Source organism: Centropristis striata, chromosome 9, assembly GCF_030273125.1.
Source record: "Centropristis striata isolate RG_2023a ecotype Rhode Island chromosome 9, C.striata_1.0, whole genome shotgun sequence".
NCBI lineage: Eukaryota > Metazoa > Chordata > Actinopteri > Perciformes > Serranidae > Centropristis > Centropristis striata.
In genome coordinates this window covers 31,715,181-31,737,616 of record NC_081525.1, presented here as the reverse complement: position 1 = coordinate 31,737,616, position 22,436 = coordinate 31,715,181, and the positions used below count along the sequence as shown (strand labels likewise).

Genomic DNA, 22,436 nt, shown 5'->3' with positions numbered 1-22,436 from the left:
GCAAATACAGTATGTCAGGCAGCATGTTTCTAAACATAATCTACAGGAGGGGAATTGGGCTCCTTTGGGTGCTTGGGAGGTCTAGCTGTGAATAAACAATTGTATAGTATGTTTCCCACACACACACACACACACACACACACACACACACACACACACACACACACACACACACACACACACACACACACACACACACACACACACACACACACACACACACACACACACACACACACACACACACACACACACACACACACACACACACACACACACACACACACACACACACACACGCACGCACGCACGCACGCACGCAGGCAATAACCGGAATGTAGTCTCATTTCAGGGCGGATCCTGTTAAATCTCCTGATTTCTCTATCAGTAATCAGTGTCCATTCAGCAAATGAACAAATCAATTGAGCATGCAGCCTGTCTATACGACGCTCATTCCAAGAATCCATAACAGCTAAGCTGCAAATAAAGGCTGTTGCGGAGGCTGATGCCTGACTGCTTAATAATCAGTTTACTGTATATAAACACATAACGGCATGTAAAGACATGCTCCAATTTATTTATATTATGTAGCAGAAAAGGTGATGTGATGATCACTTTTATAGCAGCTGTGTGAATGCGCCGCTTAAAAGCAGCCCATCTGAATTCTCTCTGTGTGACATTACTTTTTGGGCATGACTAAAATAAGGAAACACCTTGCTGTAGCATATTCCTCAACTGCTCTAAATTTACTTGTGATGTGCAAATATTTAATTAAGAAAATCTGTGTGGTATCTGTCTTTCTGGCAGGGGAGGAACTTCAAACATGTTATTCAGTTGGAAAAATAAAAAATAAAACTGTCTCTTCATGATTGTAGCAGTGTTCTACTCACTGCTCCCTCTGCATATTAATTTTGCTTTCCAACCTGGACTTGGTTCTTTGTCACAGAAAAGCTCGCCTTGGTCAAGCCAGACTGATGCTGTTCCACTGTCTGAACCCAATTTAGCAGCCCCAGCCCATATCCTATCAATACAGAAGTTGGCGATGAAACACATTAATAAATATTGAGCTCTGTGATAATCTGTGGAATAGTTGCTTGACCTCCATGGCTCATCACTGACTGCGTAGAGCATTACGTGGAGTTAGGACTCTGGGTGTGGAGGGGATTAGGATAATTACTGTTATTATATTCTCAGAGTAAGGACTATCGCAGGCCTAGGCTCGTCTCCCCTCAGCTCATGACAGCTAAATTAAAAACATACGCTGCTGATGTGACCCTGGATGATTGATCCTTTCCCCCTGTGTCTACCATCTCCTTTTCTCTTAGACAGAACCTTGAATCTTCACACTCTGCCTACAGAGTGTGAAGTACTTTTTTTTTTTAATGGCCGATGGAGATTTGGAGTTTCAGCATCACTTGGGGAATGATCTAACCTTGCCCCAGGCCAGACTTTGCACCTGTCCGGGCATGTATGTTTCCAGGGGTGAAAGTATATCTCTCTCTCCCTGTCATACTCTTTCTAAAAAAAGGGATATGCTAGCAGGGGTCCCTTGAGCCTTAGCACCAGGGACTCAGGGAACGCCCGGATGGTAAACCTCCCCAAATCCCCCAGATACTGATCCCTTATGATATGGTAACTGGCTTCGAGGTGTTGTTTACCACAGAGCCCCACTCACTTCACCCTCCCGAGATGCTTTCCTACACTCCAAAGCTTCCGTAACATATCTAGCACATATTAGATTCTAAATTAAAAATCGGTCAGCTGTGACACTTGATACATAGATGTGAAATACCAAAGGAATATCAAAGCACACTTGACAGCTACTAAATTCATGATTTCAGCAATGCAATTTCACAATATTGTCTGGGAAATACATTATTGGGGGGGCTGGGCTCTTACCATGTGCTGGATCTGGTGGGCCGAACTCCAGGTTGTATCGCAGGATGTAAAAATTATTCCACACATAGAGCTGGTTATCTCGCGGATTGTAATCCACAGCTGCAATGTACTGGTACTGGTTGGGAAAGTGGATATCAACGTATTCCCCACGGTTCTGTTTGGTATTGTAAATGTAATCGATCAGGCTCTTGCTGACCTCGCTTTCATTGTCTTCATAGGTGGAGCGGACCACATAGAGTACTCCACAAACCATGAAGGCATTGGAGGCTGAGCGCTTATCATAGGTGGTGTCCCAGGTAGCCTCAAAGCGTAGCGTGTAAGGGTTCAACTGGCTGATTACGATCATGCCGTTGTTCTGCTCGGTGGCGTAGATCACCCACAGCCCGTTCTCATCTACCGCCAGGTCAATGTCTGTTTTACCGCCCCACTTGTAGGGCGACGTGTCGTGGTAGTTGGCGTTATTGATGATCGCCTCACCACTTTTGATTCGAGTCCGCAGGTCAAACTTGACAATGTTGCGGGTACGCTCCTTGTTGAAAAACACGGCGCCGTCGTAGACCACAAATCCAGTCCCATCCACCCGGTGGGGCAGTTTGTAGGTGATGGTTTGCCGGGCATTTTGAAAGTCATCCAGGGAGGAATACTCAATGAGAGTGTCTGTCCTGTAAGGAGTCCAAGGCATGAAGTAGATTTTGTCACCAGCTTGCAGTGGGTCTTTGCACCAGGCACCAGCTTGTTGCTCCGCTTCAAATAGAAAGGAAGGATCACCGACAGCTTTCAGAGTCCCAGGACAAAGAAAAACTAGTAATGGAAGAAGAGTAGAACGAGAAACAGACACAGGTTAACATGTGAAAAATAAAACCATACAAAAGTACATGTAATGTCCATATATTCTCTAATGTCCTCATTTTGTTTTACAGGTTGTCCACGAGGAGTGGGGACAGACACACATTAAAGAGTGGCCAAAACACAACTAACAGCTATAGCCAATATTCACAAGCAGTATAAGGATTTTGGTTTTGTGCATAGAAAGAAAAAAAGAAATAGGAAAGTTATTAAGCATAACGTTTAAATATATAAAGTAGTCTGAAAGAAAAAGAAGCTTGGCCTCACAGACATTTACTGTTGGGAGTAGAACACAAATGAGGGGAAATAGAACAGAAACAAAACTTAACGAAACAATTGGTCCTGTAAACAAAAAAAATGCAGCCAACTAAAGTCACTTGGCAACAGACGGGAGAGGTTATGAGAGAGCAGGAGTCAGCAGAGTCTGCAAAATGTTTGTGTGTACTTAGACGTGTCTCACTTACACCAGCTACTCTACGGTATATACCTGAGAGGCTTGTCATTACGAAGTGGTGCAAATGTCACAACCATTAAAATTTAAAAAACTTTCAATAAGGGTCTCTTGAGGTGTTTTGGTTGGTGGTCTGGGGCATAGGAGGCATAAGAATCAACAGAGAAAAGAGCAGCAAGTGGTCAGGTGAGAATAATGGGGAGAAGAGTGAGAAGGGGGGCGGGCTCGGAGAAAAAAGGGACAGTAGAAAGCAATAGCTTGAAAAAAGGGCCAAGAAACACTGTTACCATGGCATGCTATGGAAAAGGGTTTGGAAGCCAGGCAATATGAGATTCGCTGAGTAGCAAAGCACCCAGGGAGAATGAGGAGAGGAAGCCCTATGGACTGCAGCCAACACGCCCCCATTTACATCTTTTGGCTGCTTGTGTGTTGCTTTTTTATGGCCAGCCTCACTTCCCTTGTCGCACTACACTGGCCGTTAACATTACAGTTTGGGGGATTCTGAAGATAACGTCTGTGATGTTTGTAGGGGCCACCATGGGAAAATAGGTAGTTTACAACCAGATGCCACAAAACAAGGAGCTAGGGTTTGGATCGTGTCTGTTATTTACCTTTTTGCTCCACTTCTATTTTAAGCGTTGGAAGAGAGAATGAAAGGGGTGCAAGGGGAAAAAAAGAGATTAATATGAATTAACTGTCATCGCTATGATTACATATGCAGAAACATGTTATGAGACATGGACAAAGACGGGTAGACCTATTCAGAAAAAAAGAAGGAAAGTTGTGAGAAAGGTGACATACAGCTGGCACGGCCCTGTCTCAGAAAAGGGGTTGCATTAGAACATAATTAATTGTCACAATTGGTTTATGGCACGGTGGTGGATGGATTTTTATCTTCTAGACTGCCAACTGCCTCCAATTACAGCAGTATTATTGTGTTTTGCAAATGGCATAACTTCAGACATTAACAAGTAATAATCTTTGATTTTTGTTTGAAAGATCGGCAGACACTGCAGGGATTCACTTTAACATGAAAATTAACAGGAAAGTCAAGAGGAAGATCTCCCTTTATTTTTAAAATTGTCAAATGATTATAGGTTAATAAAAACAGACTCTCAGCCCTAATGTGGATACTACAGCAAAGTGTCATTTACTGCATAATTTAAATGATTCATGTTAATTATAATTTCACTTAACATGACTCTGACTTTGTTGACCAAATTGCTTTTGAACTGTGGTCTGTTTTAATCCACCCACCACCACAGACCTAATTTAATTCCATGATATAGAAAAACAAAATCACTTTTCTTCTATTAAGTTTTTATTGTAAAATTGAAAGTGTAATATAGAGTAGTAGATAACTTATTTTATATTTCTATGAAATGCATGTAGATTTGAATACAATTAAGATATCAATTTACAATTCTGCAGAATGCAACATCTGACTAATACCTGCAAAAGTCTTGGCGTAACACTCTAGTCTTACTTTATAATTACAAAGCCACATGAACACAGAATTAAACACAAACTAACTGTGGCCTTATCAAGGAAGCAGGTAATCAGTGTAATTCACTGGAGCCAAATACATTAATATAGCTGATGTCAACTCACTGTTGAAACGTGTGTTTAATTCCAAAGTACAACACTGCATTGCACTTAATTTGTTATTCTGTGCTGCGTGATACAAGCCTGCTTTAAATTAGCCAACATGTGCACATTCAAACAAGGCACCTGTGCTAAGAAGCATTACCAATTGCATTTCTCTAAGATGTTAATGGCTGATTTATAAAACACATCATGAAAAGAATGCCATGTGCGTTAGCATTGCATGAAAATCACCAGCTTAGTTTTAACTGCAACAACAAGGCTAAATATTTCTAGACACAAATAACTAATTTACAAAAAACTATTCAGAAAAGGAGAGTTTCTGAATAATTCAATAAAAATTTGTTGAGTTTAAAGCCTAGGTCAGACTACAGGTAATTTCTTTCCCAACTGGGACGGCTCAGATAAACAATAGGTATGTATGCTGTTCAATCAGCACTTTTTTGAAAAAATGTGCCTCCTTTTACTATGTGTCAAGACAAAGCTCAGGAAAAACATTTTTTTTATGGCATGGCACCAAACCTACAATATATATTAAACTGACAAGTGTAGTTTATTTAATAACATTTTTATGAAACTTGGGCAGATTTCTATAAAATTATATTTACTTTTAAACACATTTTTTCAACTTTATAGCAATTGTTTGCTGATGGGGATGTTAATCTCCCAAGTACAGACTGCAGTGTCAGTTCTTTTGTGCTTGATCTACACTTCTATTGGCTTTTGTCTTCCTCAGATTTCAGTCTCGGATGGCTTCACAACACAAAGGCTCGACCACAGCGGGCCTGTGAGGATCAATGTTGAAAAATTAAATATACACATTTAGGTCTAGTGAGCACTGTGGAATAATGTGAGAAATCATAAACGTTTCCCTTTGATTCCTGTAACCCTCCAGGTCCAGTTGGAGCTAGTCCATAATACAGTTTAAACCTATTGTTATTGTTGAGTCTGACCTAGGCTTCAGTGGCAAAAAAACAGTGGAAATTAGAGATTCAGAAGGGTCCATAAATTAATGCACGCCATTCTGCAGAAGAAAATCAAGTTTGCTGCAGCTAACTAAGAGATCAAACACGGATAGGAAGCAAACAAATTAACAAAAGTTAATTTCTCAGAAGCCGTCTCAGCCACATAAAAGGAAGAGGCGAGAAGAGGACAGAAAGAGATGGGGTGATGAAACCTGAAAAGAAAACGAGAACACATGACGGAAGTCCTGATGACGTTAATAGAAATGTAAAAATAGAAATAGCAATCAGTGTGATCAGAAATCAGTCAGTGGATGAAGAGAGTGAGTCACATAGGCGAGGAGATTTCCTGCAGATTGCACAGGGGAAGGGAAGAGAGTCAGTCACTTTAATATTGCAACATTAAAACAAACAAACATGAGACACATGCCAACCCACACTAACCCCAAATACTCTAAACTTTCTCCACTAGACTTTCTAGGAAACTCCTGCTTTCAATGAACTATTACTAACCCAATTAAAACGACTATTAGTAGTTGCTATTATAATCAAGTGTTACATCTTGAGATGAACGGATGCCTGCTGTCAACTGCAGGCTTCAATTTAAATTAAAGCATCATGTAAGCTACACTGAATAAATAAAGGAAAACAAACTGAACACAAAAACAAAAACACCAAAGGGGACCCAAAAATCATGCTGTTACAGCTTAACTTCAATTTTCATAATCTGGCCATCACTGTCACCTGGAGCTGGGGGTTTACTGGCAATAGAATGCGATGAAAAATGAAAATATTAGCACTGAGGACTGTTAATGCCCACTGGCAGCAACCCTACAATTTTGCAAGAATAGAATAGGGATGGCAACTTTTCTGCAGCATTTTTTAAAATAGCTTGCACAGAGCAGCCTGCCTGATTCAAGCAATTACGAGAGCCAATTCAGAGGGTGACTCGATGCCAGGTGAAGGCAAAATTTACATCCTTGGCTGGAACATGAAGATAATGCTGCTAATGAGGGCAGTTCATGACAAGAACCAAATTATGAAGCCAAAAGGATGAAAATGGTGGAAATGTAGGCAACTTGTTGCGAAGGCCACTTGCACAGAAGTGAAAAATCCAAAATTGCTTGTGTGATTATGCAAAGGCTTAGACAATGGAACAAATTAATTACCACATTACATTCAGTCGGTGATAGAGACGGAAAACAACTGTTTATCATATTATGTTATTAAACTGCTGGTTATATTTCATGGCACAGATAGACTTTGAGGGGCAGCAGTCACTGGTCAAAATGAGGACACTGTCTGCGGCCCCACCGCTGAGCAGCTTAATGGGGATTTAATATGTTGTCTTGCAAAACAACTTCTCAAGTCTTGTATTTCAGCAAATCCAGGGGATCCTAAGCTCCTGAACCACTGCAGTGTTTTTAATCACAAATCTCTGTATTTGGCATATGATCTATTCCATCCGAAAACTAGAAAACTGGAGTCTTTGCTATCCCATCTGAAAACTGTGTGGAAACGCTCAGTAAATCTTCCCCCTATGATTGCCTTTCTCTGCGTTAGTCTGACTCTACAAAATGATCTAGGGCATATAGATTTTTATTTTCGGGAAGAGGAGACACAGGATTGGTCAGAAGGGAAAAAACATAACACGAAACCTGCCATTAAATCACAATCTATCACAGTTTACAACAGGACTTGATTGGGAAAGGCTGGATTGGGCTTGTGTGGACTGGATCAGACTGGGAGAACACTAAGCACTTACCAGGGCAGTTGCGATACGATACATTCTGTGTTCTTGGTCCTATTCTGGTTGGGCATGGACCTTGAGAAGCAAAAAGATGGGGCTACAGACATGCATGTTTGAAACTGCTTGGAGTGAAGTGACGACCTGTTTGGAATTTTTGTTAGATAGACTTTGCCAGGACTGAGAGTCCTTGGGCTGAAGTTTATTTTTCATCACACTACGTAGGTCTCAACTGTTTCCTTGGTGCAAGAAGGAGGCAAAAGACAATCATAACAGTGGGTGGACATGAGTGCACCTTGAGGCTAATCCTACTAAGAAGGTTTGAGGTAACACAGCAAGACATGGGATCAATACCTCACTTAACTATGAGGAGAGTATAAAAAAACCCCAGAAAAGCAAAGAAAACAAGCGTTTAAAGTAGAAGCTACAGGATTTAGCTTTGCTAAATAAGGTGGACTCAAATTCTCATTATTGCTTATTCCATTTTAATTACAGATCCTCAAAGCTTCTGAGAGGTTAACCTTTAAGTTGTAATGAGTTTCACCATCTAATGATGTTCACTAATGCATTCTGGTTCAACACTGAGGGGAGCAGTGTGGACAGGTATACTGGTAATGAGCAATGGAACAGAAATGTGTTGAGGGTTCATACATCCTTTTAAGAGTAAAATTCAAGCACTTTCAAGGTACCTAAACCAAAAATTCCAAGACACTTGAAGCCTTTATCCATCACATCTAAGTTGTTACTGTAAATACATACACTATATAATAACAGAATATGTTTATACCCACATTAATCAATGTATTTTGACACTTTTTTTAAAAAATCAGATGATTGTATGCATGTATGATCATGATAATTTAATGATTAAAAGCTTTTCAGAGACATCAACAGAGGACTTATCTATCTATTAACTAACTTAGCTCTTCTCCAAGAGACAACAAACAAATATGGTGAAGGGATTTTTTCCTTTTTAAATATGAAAAGACTTTGGGTGACATAAGTCATTTTGTGGATGAAACACCAGATTGTAGGGATGTAACGATACCTCACAAATCGATTCAAAACGGCGAGATGAAAAAGGAATTGCATTTCTGTTTTTTTAAACAGCAGATGATGCTTTCTATTCCTGACTTCCCTTGTTCAACGTCCTACTTCACTCGGGTTAGTAGCTGTATCAAGCCAGAAAAACATGGCTGCCGCAAGTAACACCATCCTGAAAAAAAATGAGTTGTAGCAGCATTTGTCCTTTTTTTAGCGGAACAGAGTGGAAAGCCGCTTCAGCAATCTGCAATACGTCCGGTGGAATCCAATGTCAGGTCAGAAAATTAAATGAGTGAGAAAATAACAAACAAGACAAAGAACAGTGTGCTTTGTTTATGTCCAAAGAACTCAGCTTCTACCTGAAATGTAGATCTGCTGATATCCCTCAAAAAAGCATGTAAATTGTGGCCTTTGTTTGTTCATTTGAAGACATTTTCTTTATTTGTATTATTCATGTATCTATTTGATTTGGGACTTGTTTTGAAATTCAGTTTAATTTATTAGTTATTTGATGAAAAGACAGTTTCAGTTACACTTTTACAAACAACAGAAAAAAGCACTGTTTAGCACAGATTATACTGAAAAAGGATCTTTTATCTTTGTATATTTTGTAAATACTCTTCTGAGAAACAACTTTTTCACTCATAATTTGTCATTAATCAAAAACCCATTCGTATCGTGAACCGAGTATCATGGCTTGCATTGAATTATGAGTTGTGTGTATCGTTACATCCCTGCAAGATTTTGCTGAAAATCATTCATTTTTCAAGCCCAACTTATTCTAACTATTTAAATTAGGCATTTTTCAAACTTTGTGTTCCTAAACTTTTTGTGTTGAATATAAGAAGTACTGAAGAACAGAACATTTTGAGAAAACAGATCCAAAGAAATCAGTGCACGACATACTGATTTGAATTGAAGCGCTGCCAAATACTATCTTCCCATCACTCCCACCGTAATTATTTCAGTTTCACCTGATTAGTGATTCTGGCAATTCATCTACATCTTTGTCATTAATCAGTCTGTAAAGGTTACATGGGGGAATTTCCTTCACAAATTGCAAATGAACATGGCAGCTTAAAGGACAAATGGGGAATTTTAATTCAAAGGGCAATCTAAAGATTGTTTGGGCGCAATGAATATTTTAGCATCCAAGGAGCAGACAAAATGTTAACACTATCTCTTTAGATGAAATATTACCTTGTTGACTTACGAGTGGAGCCATTCTGTTCTGTTACATAATGAAGCATCTGTTAACGTATTTCAACACCTGTTGTATGGATGTATATTAAGCCATCAAGGTGAGCTGGGTTTTGCGCCTGATAGACTTCTCCGTACAAGACTTGAGTAATGAGACACTCGCTTGCCATCATGGAGAGTCAGCATGACTTCCTCTACCCTCCTTCTATTCTGCTACCTCATAACCAGACTCGTCGAACGGCTGGAAACACGGTGAGCACATCAATAATAAAGGCGGTACAGAAAGAGGACCAAAGGGTTTCACAGGTCATATTTCATGAAAAGTTCATGGTGTGACACAGATGGAAGAAGAGACAGAGCAAAATGGTGCTGAAAGGTGTTGCACACAAAGAGAGCAGACTGTCTGGACAAGGCAGGAGGAAGAAATGAGACAGGATATGGTATGATGCTGAAGAGAGAGACAGAGGGCAGGAGACGAAGAGGATGGGAGTGCAGGGGGGGAGGGAGAGTTTTCAATTCATGACAGAAGGGTCAAACTTACTGTAGGGCACACACTCATACTGGACCTCCAGGTACTTGTAGGTCCCTGGGCAGGGGTCAGGGAAGACATCTGAACCCGTGATCACAATGCACTGGGTCCGATTGTTGCATCTGAGAAGGGCGAGAACAAAGAAACAAATTTAGCATCAATGACTCTAGTGCCTAAACATATCCATGCTAGTTACAAACAAAGAATATACTCATATGAAGTCAATGCAATCTTGTATTTTATGCTCCATTTTAATTTAGCTCGTTCTTTTCTTTCTGTCCTTTTTTTCTATACTTTTGCTGTTTTTTAAATGTATTTATTAGTTTATTTAACAGGGACAGTGCATGGCTCTCAGCTGTACCAGAATTAGCTACGAGCTAAATTTCATCTGCAGTCCCTGGGCAGGAACAAATAACATAAATCTAACACAAACAAACAAGCCTTTCAAACAGCAACAAGAAAGTTTCACTCTTAAAACAGAATACAACACAGGACAACAGCAAGAGTAAAATCACAGTATTAAGACACAACACAAAACAATGTTAAAATACAACACTTAAGAGATTGCAAAATAGTGAGCGAATGTTTGAGTTTATAGTTGGTGACCAATTATTCCTAAACATTTAATCCAAATGGCTATAATTTAATGGTTTGATTCTGCAAACTGTCTTTTTAATTTAGAATTTCCTGTTTAATTGGGTTTTCCTTTTAATTGTATGTTATAAATTCTGTTTAATGTAACGTACATTGAGTAGCCCTGTGTATTAAATATGCTAGATAAATAAAGCTGCCTTGCCTTGCATTGCATAAATACGAAAGTACAAAAATGCAGAAAAACACATTCTTAACTTGTAGGATCAAGCATAATTTTGGCTTCCAACGAAAATGACAACAAGATTACTGATATATCATTATGATTGTGCCACATTCTGTTTCACAATGATGCTCCCGTGTCGTCTTGTGTTACAAATCCAGCGCACCCCTTGCCTTTACAGCAGTGCACTTTCCCTAAAAGCCCAAACTCAGCCAGGCTGTGGCATGTTTAGCTCAGCTTGAGCCAGATGATGGAAAAATAGAGCCTTTTTGGTCAACAAAAAGAGTAAAAACATGGAAACACTTTGGTTTTAAGGAGTCTGACAAGAAACAACTAATACGGAATTATATTGAAAGTTCATCCATTGAAGGAAAATAAATGCTTTATGTTTCCAAGGTCAATATTGATTATGATTTTTGCCATAATCAAACAGCCCAATCTTAACAAAGAAGTGCTGCTGTTACCAAGTAGCAAGGCTATTCAACCTTTTAGCAAAAGAACAAGCTCCACTGCCTTTCACTCAGTGCTTGCCCATTGGGTTTTCTGGTTTTTCTATGTGAACGGTGTAAAAGAAGTCCTTTGTGTGCTGTGTTATTCCATGTGTCCTTTTCAAGAGCTTGGCTGATCCGTCTGAATGCGTGTGAGTCAATGAAAGAATCCAAAAAGGCTCTGTCATAATGCAATATTACCTGTCTCGTCAATAACTGGTCTACAGTGAATTACATTCCTGGCTTTTTGAATGAGTCAATTTTTTTTTTTTTTTTGCTTAATCTGTTCTTTAACTTTTTCCTAGAACTAGCTACTGTGCATGTGTGTTGCTCTCTTGTGATTAGAAATCTGTGAATAAAATTTGGAATTAAATGAAATGTGCATAATCAGCACTAATCAATTCAACAAATATCGGTGGATAAGAGATAAAGCGTTTCAAACCAGATTACAATTGCATGAGGACCTCACATGATTTTAGGATCTGACCCCCCACTTCTATAATTGGTGGGGCCCATTTGCACGGGATAAACAAAGTCTGTGTTCCACTCAAATGTCCCAACTTATTGATTTGAGCTTGCTCCTTCTCTGAATGGGTCTACATGCTGAGTGGCTAGATAAGGCGCTTGAATTTGCAGCCAAAATGCCACCAAAGGTCTTATTAATGATTTCTACTACAATTCCTTAATTCTCAAACAACAAGAGCAGAAAATACTAATTAAGGCTTATTAAAAATAACAAAAATCTGTTTTGTGATGGCAAAATGTTTGTCATTTATGCTACATTGTATGCATTTTGAACAGAGACGACCTATGTATAATTCTTAGAATTCACACAGAGGACCTTTATATAGGTTTTTCAGCTGTCACATATATATATTTTTTGTTTTTCATTTCACCAGCCATGCGAAGCAGTGTCAGGAGATAATTTCGGTCACTGCCTTTAACATCTGGAGCGCAGACATGCTAATTGAGCCCGTGGTGTGCTCTGAAGCTCGGGGAATTGCAGGTGACCGCCCTTTCGCTGTACTGAAATCATGATAATGACATCTATACCCCCAGCAAGCCATCGTTGCTACCAAGGGGACTTAAAATTCCATTGGCAACGTGAGGAGCCGGATCAATAACTCTGTTCTGCTGATTTAGCAGAGACCAGAGATAATATTTGTTTCTTCTTATCACAGACCAGTGCACCCATTTACAGCAGATCATTGGAAAATGTATTACTGGGTGCGTTCTATTGTGCTTTGGGTTTTGCCTTTGTTTTCGGCCGCTGAGGTAATCACCGCTCTGTGTCCAAATGTTATTAATATAATATTAGGTAGCGCAGAGGAGCAGTGGAGGGTTGCTTACTGTTGGGATGTATAGCATTGAACAGACGCAGGGGGGCTGGAAATTGTTTAGGTTTCAGAGTGAAAACAACCACATTTTAGCTGCATACTATGAGCAAAAAAAAATTATTCAGCAACTTAAACAAACGGCTCCTGTGTTCACATAAAAAAACACTAAATCACAATAGCGGCAGGGAACAGAATTAGCCATTACTTTTTCCTTTTTTTCCCCCAAGCAAAAAGCAATTCATCTCCCTCTTCCTCCTGTTCTGTTCCTCCCAATCAGCATGTATGCCAATTAAAATAGTTCACACATTTTATTTTTCAAATACATTTGAAAGAACGTTTTTAATTTCTGCAAAGGAAATAAAAAGGTTTTTATTCTGCTTTTGGTAATGTTAAAGCACCGTATTATACCACAGAGCTATAATGACACATATTTCCGTCTATATCTGTGTGTGCATCTGTGTTTAGTGGACGTCTCGAGAGGCATTTCAATTTATTAATGACCTTCACGTGTGATAACAGATGAGAAAATCAGCATATTGTATTTGTTTTTATGGAAATGAATTACTGTTTTGGAATTAAAACATGCACCTCATGCTGGGCCCATAATACGCCGCTTGTTTTTGTGGGTAATATTTCATGACTCTGCAGCACTTTCCATATATTATATGGTCACTTTGATGATTCTGTCCCCTTGCTCATGCATAAGCATATCATGCAGGAGCAATATAAATTACAGTGCTTTATCTAACAGATTCCAATGAGACCGGGAAATGACTGCCTGGTTTATATTAGGCATATGAAACAGAATGATATCAAAAATAAAATTCATGACACTAATGAGACATAGGGCTGCCATCGTTTCTCAGGCAAATGTATTAAACAACAGGACATAAGCACAGGGGGAAAAACACCTCATATTTCTTTAGAAACAATGTTGACATAAGTGTTGATAGCTATTTCTGATATATTGCCCTAATTTTAGAGCAGTGGAACAGGAGCGCCCTGATCTATGGGACTGTGTGACTCTGATTCCTTCTCATCTGTGAAACCTTGGGCCTCTCCTGAGACCAATTGAAAAAGCCCTAATGACTTCTTCTGTGCATAGTCGTAGCCCTCAATTTGAGAGAGAGCATGTAATTGAAATTCTTCCCATAAAAAGTTCAGCATTTGGGCCTGCCAGGGCACAGGTCTCAAAGTGCACGCTAATTAAATACATGTAAAATATGATATCTCTCACTATCTTTTGATAGTCTGAGGCTATATAGTAATTAATCATGTACATAATGAATATTAAGTCAAAGGAAGCTTTTCTCCACTTTCCTCCAGAGTGAAACATTCTAATTCTATAAATACCATCAGTGCTCAACAGGATTTTTCTGAAGAAAAAGTGGATTTATTTTATCTTGTAATGCAAGAGAAAGAATAATTAGATAGTTGGAAAAGTAGATCCATGTGAAGTAAAGGGCAAGTTACCTTCTTTTATTTAGAAGTATCATTACTCAGTTATTTGGTAATATTTCTGAATTAGCTCATAAGGAGAAAATATATTTTTATTTATTTTTGACAAATTGGTATTTAACAAAGTTTAAAGTTTGGTTTCCAGAACCCCACATCCTGAACATAATTTAACTAAGATTAAATTTTCATCTGTAGTCCCTGGACAGAAAACATCTCCATTAAAATAAATAATGCTGCAGTTGCAGTATAAAAACACTGCTAAAAGACAGTATATATAAGCTGCACAAAATTAAGACACATTAAATGTTTGTTCATGATTGGGTTAATTTCGCCACAAATTCATCTTGACTTTAAAATCATTAAAGCTGCAGCACTCTCATTTAAATTCCACACTGGCTAAAATCCTGAAGCGTTATTACTTTATGATATATTTCTTAAAAAGTAACAATAAGAAAACTAAAATGAGGGCAGGTTGGAGCTACTCTCTGCTTTGATTGCCTCCATTTCCCCCGACCAGCCTGTTAATCACGCTGAAGTATTCTAAATGTAATCCCATCACATCTCTGACCTTTTGGGAGAGGCAGACATCAGTACAATTAGGAGTGTCACAGAAAATGCTGCTAGGATTTGATGCAAATCTCCTTTAAAAATGAGCACTCCCTGCTGACAGCGGGAAGGGCTGCGATAAGATGCCAACAAGGTGTAACTGATAGCACTCCTGATACCATGTATCCACATGCAATTTAACCTTTTCCACCGCCATCATAAAGCATGTCAAAGGAATAATTGAACATGAAGATAATGCACTAAATGAATAATAAATTGGGCTTGAGAATAGAATATTCGACAGCTTCTAATTCCACTAACAACTGTAGTACTGTAAGGTGTAAAGCCTGCATAAAGCATACAAGACTGTAATCTAGATATGCTACACACTAATCCATCTCAGAGAAGGCTGCTGTGTACAGGAGAGCTGCATGAGCCTAGAGGTACTCTAACCTGTGTACATTTAAGCTTGAAGTCATTTACAATTTATTAATGCACTTCCTATACTTTTAAATAAAAGAGATAAAATTATTTAGTGAAGCAAATACACTGGTCAATATTAGTTTATTACATATATGTTATTAGCAGACATGTCAGCTAAGTAACAAAAAAAGTGCAGAAATGATCGATATGTTTGAAATTCAAATTTAGAAAAAAACATCCTCACCATTACATTATTCGTTTTTCCAACAGAGAACACAGTTTTTATGTCTCAACTGAAAAATAGCTCAGTAAATATATTGGTCAAAATTGACCGATATGAACATCTAACTATTGAGTTTTTAAAACTCTGAAATATGGATTGGTTTAGGCTAGGGATTGGAGTTGATACGATTTTGTTAATTGTTGTTAATTCTGCTAATCAGTTCGATTCTTTATCAGTTCACTTCCTGATCAGTTTTCTGCGAAGAAAGAACTGTGTCGAGGTTTTTAGCATCAACGCAACTGTTTTATTATCTCAGAGTCTGAACTCACTGTCGATGAAATGAGAGAATATTTTGTACAAATTCGTTTTCATTTAGGTTTTTGTTAGTCAAAGAAAAAAATCTGCTTAGCCTGCTGCGTGGCACTAATGTTACCATAACAGCATATTTATCCTTGGTAACGGACATGCTGCTCAGTGGAGAGCACTCATGTGTAAAGTGTCAAATATGCAGCATTCCTGGAGTTTAAGCTTGTGTTTTGTAGAGAGATGTTTCAGCATAATGCTGGTGTTTTCATCCTTAATTAAAATGATCATTTTACAGACATTGCAAGCAGCACTGCTGTCATCTTTTTATGTGGAATAAAGCTGTTTTCTTCCTCTCCTCAGTGACACCTTCTTGTTTTAAAGTTTCCAGCAGTGTAGACATCATGACCATGATCATGATCTTTGTTTTGCAATTCACAACTGGGAGAAAAACATGCTGGCATTGATAAATGGACCTGATAAGCTTGGAGGCTTATTATTCCGATGGACTGAACTATTTGGAACCAATTCTCAACTGGAATGATGCCTATCCCTAATTTTGGCCATACAAGCCAGCATCGGTCTGGTTTAATATAATTTTGGAGACAAAGGATTGGTCTATTAAACCAAGAGTTGGTACTTTTTTATGGTTGCTTTTGCATTTCAATGCACTGCTTTAAAGTTGAACCAGTACAGACATTCATCTCATGATGTGACACGTCATGTGCTTCTCATGTGATATGGCCAGTTTTAACTAAAGTCAAGATGCTCCTTAACTGCAGTGTTTGGCCCCCACTCGCTCAATTTTCTCTCCCACAACACTGAACAAAGCGTTCAGGAAGACTAAGCAGCCATTTGTAATTCAGAATATAAAAAATAGCATCAGCAGCGAAAACAATTGGCATGTAACTGGAGGAGAAAAGCGACATGAGTGAGGGGAGCACATTACAGAAAAAGGCACAATCTACTTCCTGGTGCTCCCAGTTTGAATTTCAATCAAATTAGCGTCTCTTAAACTCAAAGTGACCCGTCTAGCTCCATTTCATCTGAAATGCTGATGAGGTTCATGGCACAATTATCAAGGCAGACATCTCTCTCAAGAGGCAAGCCTGTTGATGGCAGACAGGCCATTGAAAAATTAAATCATTTCCAGGGCCACAGAATGGCAGCAAAGGAAACAATCTGTTGCAAACAGGCCACAAAACACACACACAAACACACTGCTGGATGTATAATCACCTCCAATATCACTATATTTAGACCGTTTTCTAAAGGGGTGGCCCAATAATGTGTCAGGAAATAGGTCGTTAGAAATTAACCATTAGCATCCTGCTTTCAACTTTAACTCTGAGCCAATATCCGGGTAAGAGATCTCAGAAATTTTTGTAATTACTGTCATATGCTTGTGTTTATGTTATATTTACTGGAGCTGCCCATGGTGCTCAACGGGGGGATTCCAGCCTCTTACAGACTTGGGAGGAAGGCTGTCTGACTCACATCCGTCCATCTCACCTATTGATTTTCAAACAAGCAAAAGTATATTGCCATGCCACTAAAGTCAATGGAAATACTAATGTGACATTCTGCAGGTCTAAGTGTGACCTTTATATGACGGCAGAATGCATTGTGAGCACGCCCACACATGAGACCAAAGCTACACAGGAATGGTTTAAAAACAACAGAGTTAATGTCCTGCTGTGGCCGAGTCAGAGTCCAGATCAAGAACCGGTGGCTGGACTCAAAATAAAAGCGAAGTTGACTCATGACCCCCTGCAACCCGACAGAACTTGAGCAGTTTAGTGAAGAATGTATGTGGAAGAATGCAGCGTCCAGATGAACAAAGCTGATAGTCGAGACTTTAACTGCTGCCAAAGGGTGAATACCTATGCAATTGCATATTTTCCATTTCATATTCATCAATTAATTTAAATCACTAGAGATCTATTTTCACTTTCACATGAGAATCGTTTTCTGTTGAATCAGAAAAAAGGCCAATGAAAAACCAAGAAAAGCCAGATGAAATATATGATATGCACATTTTGTACATTAAAATGTCTGAAAACGTCAAGATATGTTACATACTTTGTTGAGTTATGTACTTGTTTATCCAAAGTGTTCCAAACCTAAAGAAAGCTGTAATTTGAAGTTTTGTTCCCCATTGTGCATGCTTAACTATTGTGGTTTTCTGCTGTTTCCTTATGTTTTTTTTCTTTTCATCTAGTGTCAAGCCACATTTTTATGATCCGCTTTTTAGATCTTGGTCATTTTTAACTACATATTTTAATCAGATGAAGACAACGATTCCCATGATGCCATGCTACTTCATGAAATCACTGTTATCGTTTTAATTGAGATAAATTACATATTGTTAAGACAAAACAGTAAAACAGTAAAACTTTATGTATGGGAGCTCTTTTAAACACAAGCAGAAGAGATGATATTTAATAATTATTTTAGATGTTGGGTACAGTATAAGATAAAATTCATAAACTGTATGTACAAAGGTATAATTTAAAGCAATGTCACTGCACACGCTATATTAATACTACTATTAATATTGTGAAATAGGGTTGGGTCAAATGGCTAAAATATCTTAGTACATGTAAGTTTATATTGCAATATTGATATATATCATGATATAGTACATTGTCGGGGAAATTCTATAAAAATTCAATATGATGATAAAGCAGTCCTGCACATAAACTTTGCCCACAATGATCAAATATAGAAATATTAAAATGATAGCTAGCTCATGTTGCCCCACCCTATTGCCATTGTAATATATCATGATATAACCAACATTTTAATTAGCCTAAAGGTATTATTGTTATTTATTTTGTTGGTATATGCAGTTATTTGGCTACTGTGGACCACTGATGATGGTTTATATACTTTATAAAAATCTAGCACATTATCACCAATATAGTGTTGAGCACAGAGCAGTTTCATGGCTCATGAACTTGTGTACACCCCAAGCTAAATCTGGATCTTTATAAAATCTTAATCTGCTGCACTTTAAATAAACACTAACACTGCATGTGCAGGGAGGAAGAACAAGGCAGTGTGCTGTCAGGCGGCAGCAATGGAGCTCCTCGGAGAGCCTCGCAAGCAGTCTTGTCACTGATATAAATAGTGTAAGCAGCAGCATTTAGTCTCCAGAACTGCCTCTCGTTTATTGACGATTGCATGGTAATATTACTGGGTCATTTCAGCATTACAAGTCAGCTGTTAACAACTCTATTAACTTAATAATGCTGGATAAAAATCTGTCACATCGCAGCTGATGATATCATCGTGACAAAATAAAAACTTTCAAATACCCAGTGGAGAATAGTAATGATCCTTTTAATGATAATTATTAAGTAACTAGCTGTCCTCTAATTCCACTAATGAATTTCACATTGTCTGTTAGAGAGCCATCTGCTCTGATCACTGTCGTCATTGACATGCTCCTTGGAAAAAGCCATGATCCACAGGCCCGGCAGGACTCAGCCATGTTACATTACAGCAATCAATGACCTTGTTATTGAATACTTACAATGAAGCTCATCGGTCAAGGAGAAATCAATAGATGTAAGCCATTTATTCATACTGCATATCTTAATATGTTCTCTTTGTGACAATGATTAGTTAAGATGTGTCATTGTCATCTTTACTACTCCTCAAGCTACTGGGAAAAGGACTGCTGGTCAGATTTAAATCAATAAGCACCAGATGGTTAGTGCATGTACAACGAAATGTGTTAAAGAATAATAATATTCAAACGCACTTAAATTATACTTTTAATCTAGAAGATGTTATCTTTTTTGGTAAGAATGTGTTGTGGTTGCAATCATTATCATTATAATCAGAGCAGATGAAGAAATGTAATTATTAAGAACTAAAATCCTGAAAAGAACATTAAAAAAACAAAAAAAACAACCCCGCTGAATATTATTATCAATGAATTAATTATTTCAAACTGTACTGCCATGCAGTTTCACATCTGCTGGGGAGGTGTCCACGTGAAAAATTCCTGTACAGATTATCACCCACTTGAGTCGACTAATTGCTTGCAGCTGAATGTTCTAATTGAGCCACAACCGTCCTAAGGCTATTTTCATAAAATCATTGTGCTCATGAATATAATATGCCAGCCAGATATAAAAACAACTTGGAGTGCCAACAGGATCTATCAAACTCAGTGAAGCCTCAATCCAATTCTCCGCACTTCAGTACTACATTAATTTCGGATGTTTAAAAGTGAGCACAGTTTCCACACAAGTGCTAATGTGATTTTTCCCACACACTTAAATTAGAAGGCCAGGGTAATTATGGCAACAAATAATGTTGGCTCTTCAGTCCCTTCTTGATGGAGACTGTACAGTAGAAAATACTATTTTTTTTCTTTCCATACACAGTGTGTGCAGTGGGTTGCCCCACATATGGAACATTTCAGCAGGGTTAGCCTCAGCAGGAGCCAGAGCACAGACCAGAGTGTTGACTTGTGGAGAAGTGAAGGGCCCAGACCTTGAAACAAACATTGCATTCCAAATAGGCACAAAAAAAAAAAATCACCACATTTCTTGTTTGAGGATAATTATTTTTGGCAGCAGAGGCATTACATTTGCTTCTTATTTTAGTCTATTCCTGTAAATAAATGGACTAGCGATAAAAAATCACTAATTAGTCCCATATGCAATCTTGGGCATTTGTCAAGCTGTCCTTGAATCTATTTTCATGACAGTGGACTGTTTTAAGTTGCTACGCTGATTACACGCACTGCTTTTATATTAAATATAATATTCTATATCTATGCATATATATACGTTTATTTGTCTGGATGGACATGTGTATTCATTTGCATCCATTATAGCAATTTGAAGAAGAGTGATGTGTGCTTTTTCTGGTTCTGTCATATTATTGTCACACCATACAGTCCTTATACGTACATATAGTGTTTTATTAAATGTATTTTATTCCCTGCAGTATTGCTGTTTGTATGTCTACATCTCTTTGGTTCTAATAATAATAAAATGTATTTTTTCACACATACAAAAGAAAAATCTATAGCTTAATTTCACATAAATAATAGCATAAACCTACACTCACACTTTCCATGGTGATATATCTCACAAGAACTTTCACACTGACAAAGAAATTATCCATGTATGCCACTTTTGTATGCATAAATATATGCCAGTCACTTTCTTACATCAGTCAATGTCTTTTGGATTTCTTCCTTGGGTATCAGATGTGTCAGGTTCTTTTTGTGTGATTTTTGAACCCACGCGTCTGACTTTTCTATCACAAGAGTTTTTCTTCGAACACACATATTTCTCTCTTTGCTCTGAGTACAATGGCTCAGCAGTGACACTGAAATGCTAAAAACACCTTTAAAATAACATCTGAACTGCGGCCCCTGGCACTCTCGGGATATGCATATGAGGAATGAACCAGAGTCCTCTGCAGACGCTGGCTGGAAAGTGTTTCTTCGAGACTGTTTGGGATTTGTTGTCAGGTGGCTCCTGCTGGGTCAGTATTTGTGCTTCAGTGGACTGTTTTTGTACGAGCGAGGCCGAGGGCAGCGTAATACACAGGGCCACAAGCGGGGAGTGGGCAGGCTGCAGCCTTTCAAGACAGACAATGTGAGTCAGCTATCTGACTTCATCAAACAGGGCTTGACAATAAAACCCCTGAATACAAGGGCTCCACTGTTTTATTTCATTATTTTTTTATTTCCCAAGGTGGCTTGCCAGAGTTGCTGACGGTCTCATACCGTCCAATTTCTCTCTCTGTGGCACTCATATGTCATTCTATCCTCTGCACTTTGGCTCAGATGGCATCCCTATGTGACAACTGGTCTCATGTATAAGGTCTCATGTATACAGCGTTACCAGCAGAACCCTGCTGAGTTGGGTGCGTGCGTGCACATGTCCACGCACCTCCGTGGGTTTGTTTTCCACAATAAATCATGCTTCTTTGCACATGAGTGATAGCTACAGAGACAGTGGCTTTAAAATGTGGGACAGCTCGGTGGTCAGTGATCAATCTGTAAGTCGGGCCTGCCAAGAGACAGCCCTTAATCTGGCCAACAGGATTTACCAAAGAGCTAGTACAGAAGAGTAAAACCTTAAAGTTAAGAAAAGGCCAGTGGTGGAAGCAGAATTCAGATTAAAAAAAAGCAATACAACACTAAAGTAAAGTCCTGCAATCAACATTTTACTTTTTACTAGTACAGTTTTAACAATATAATCCACGACTTGAATTATCAAATTTAAAAGGAATTATTATACCTATTTCTTTTTAATAATTATTACATTATACCATTACACATTATGATTTATGCATCAACATGGAAGTTATTCTTAAAGGTTGTAGTTGGTTGGGCTGCAGCAAGTTTTTACTATTTTCTACACTGTGGGGTAGTTTCATCCTTAACAAGGGCAACATGTTTTATAAACTGAACATATGATTGCAGCTGGTAAATAATTGTAGTATCGAAAAAATGAAAATATTGGTTACTGAATTTTAGTGTAAAAGTGCTGCGCTGGGTCAAGAGAGCTTTTAAAGGATGGATAA

At 38.4% G+C, this 22,436-nt stretch overlaps 1 protein-coding gene across 20 annotated transcripts in view; it reads right to left on the bottom strand.

Moving 5' to 3' along the window:
• adgrl2a (adhesion G protein-coupled receptor L2a) overlaps positions 1-22,436 on the bottom strand; it is a 104,260-nt gene that overhangs the window by 36,952 nt on the left and 44,872 nt on the right. For all 20 annotated transcript variants that reach the window (XM_059341858.1, XM_059341857.1, XM_059341859.1 and 17 more), the window contains 2 exons: positions 10,296-10,405; positions 1,900-2,700 (listed from right to left, as the gene is read on the bottom strand). In XM_059341858.1, the coding sequence (XP_059197841.1) occupies positions 1,900-2,700; positions 10,296-10,405 (911 nt within the window). The remainder of the gene's footprint in view (positions 1-1,899; positions 2,701-10,295; positions 10,406-22,436) is intronic.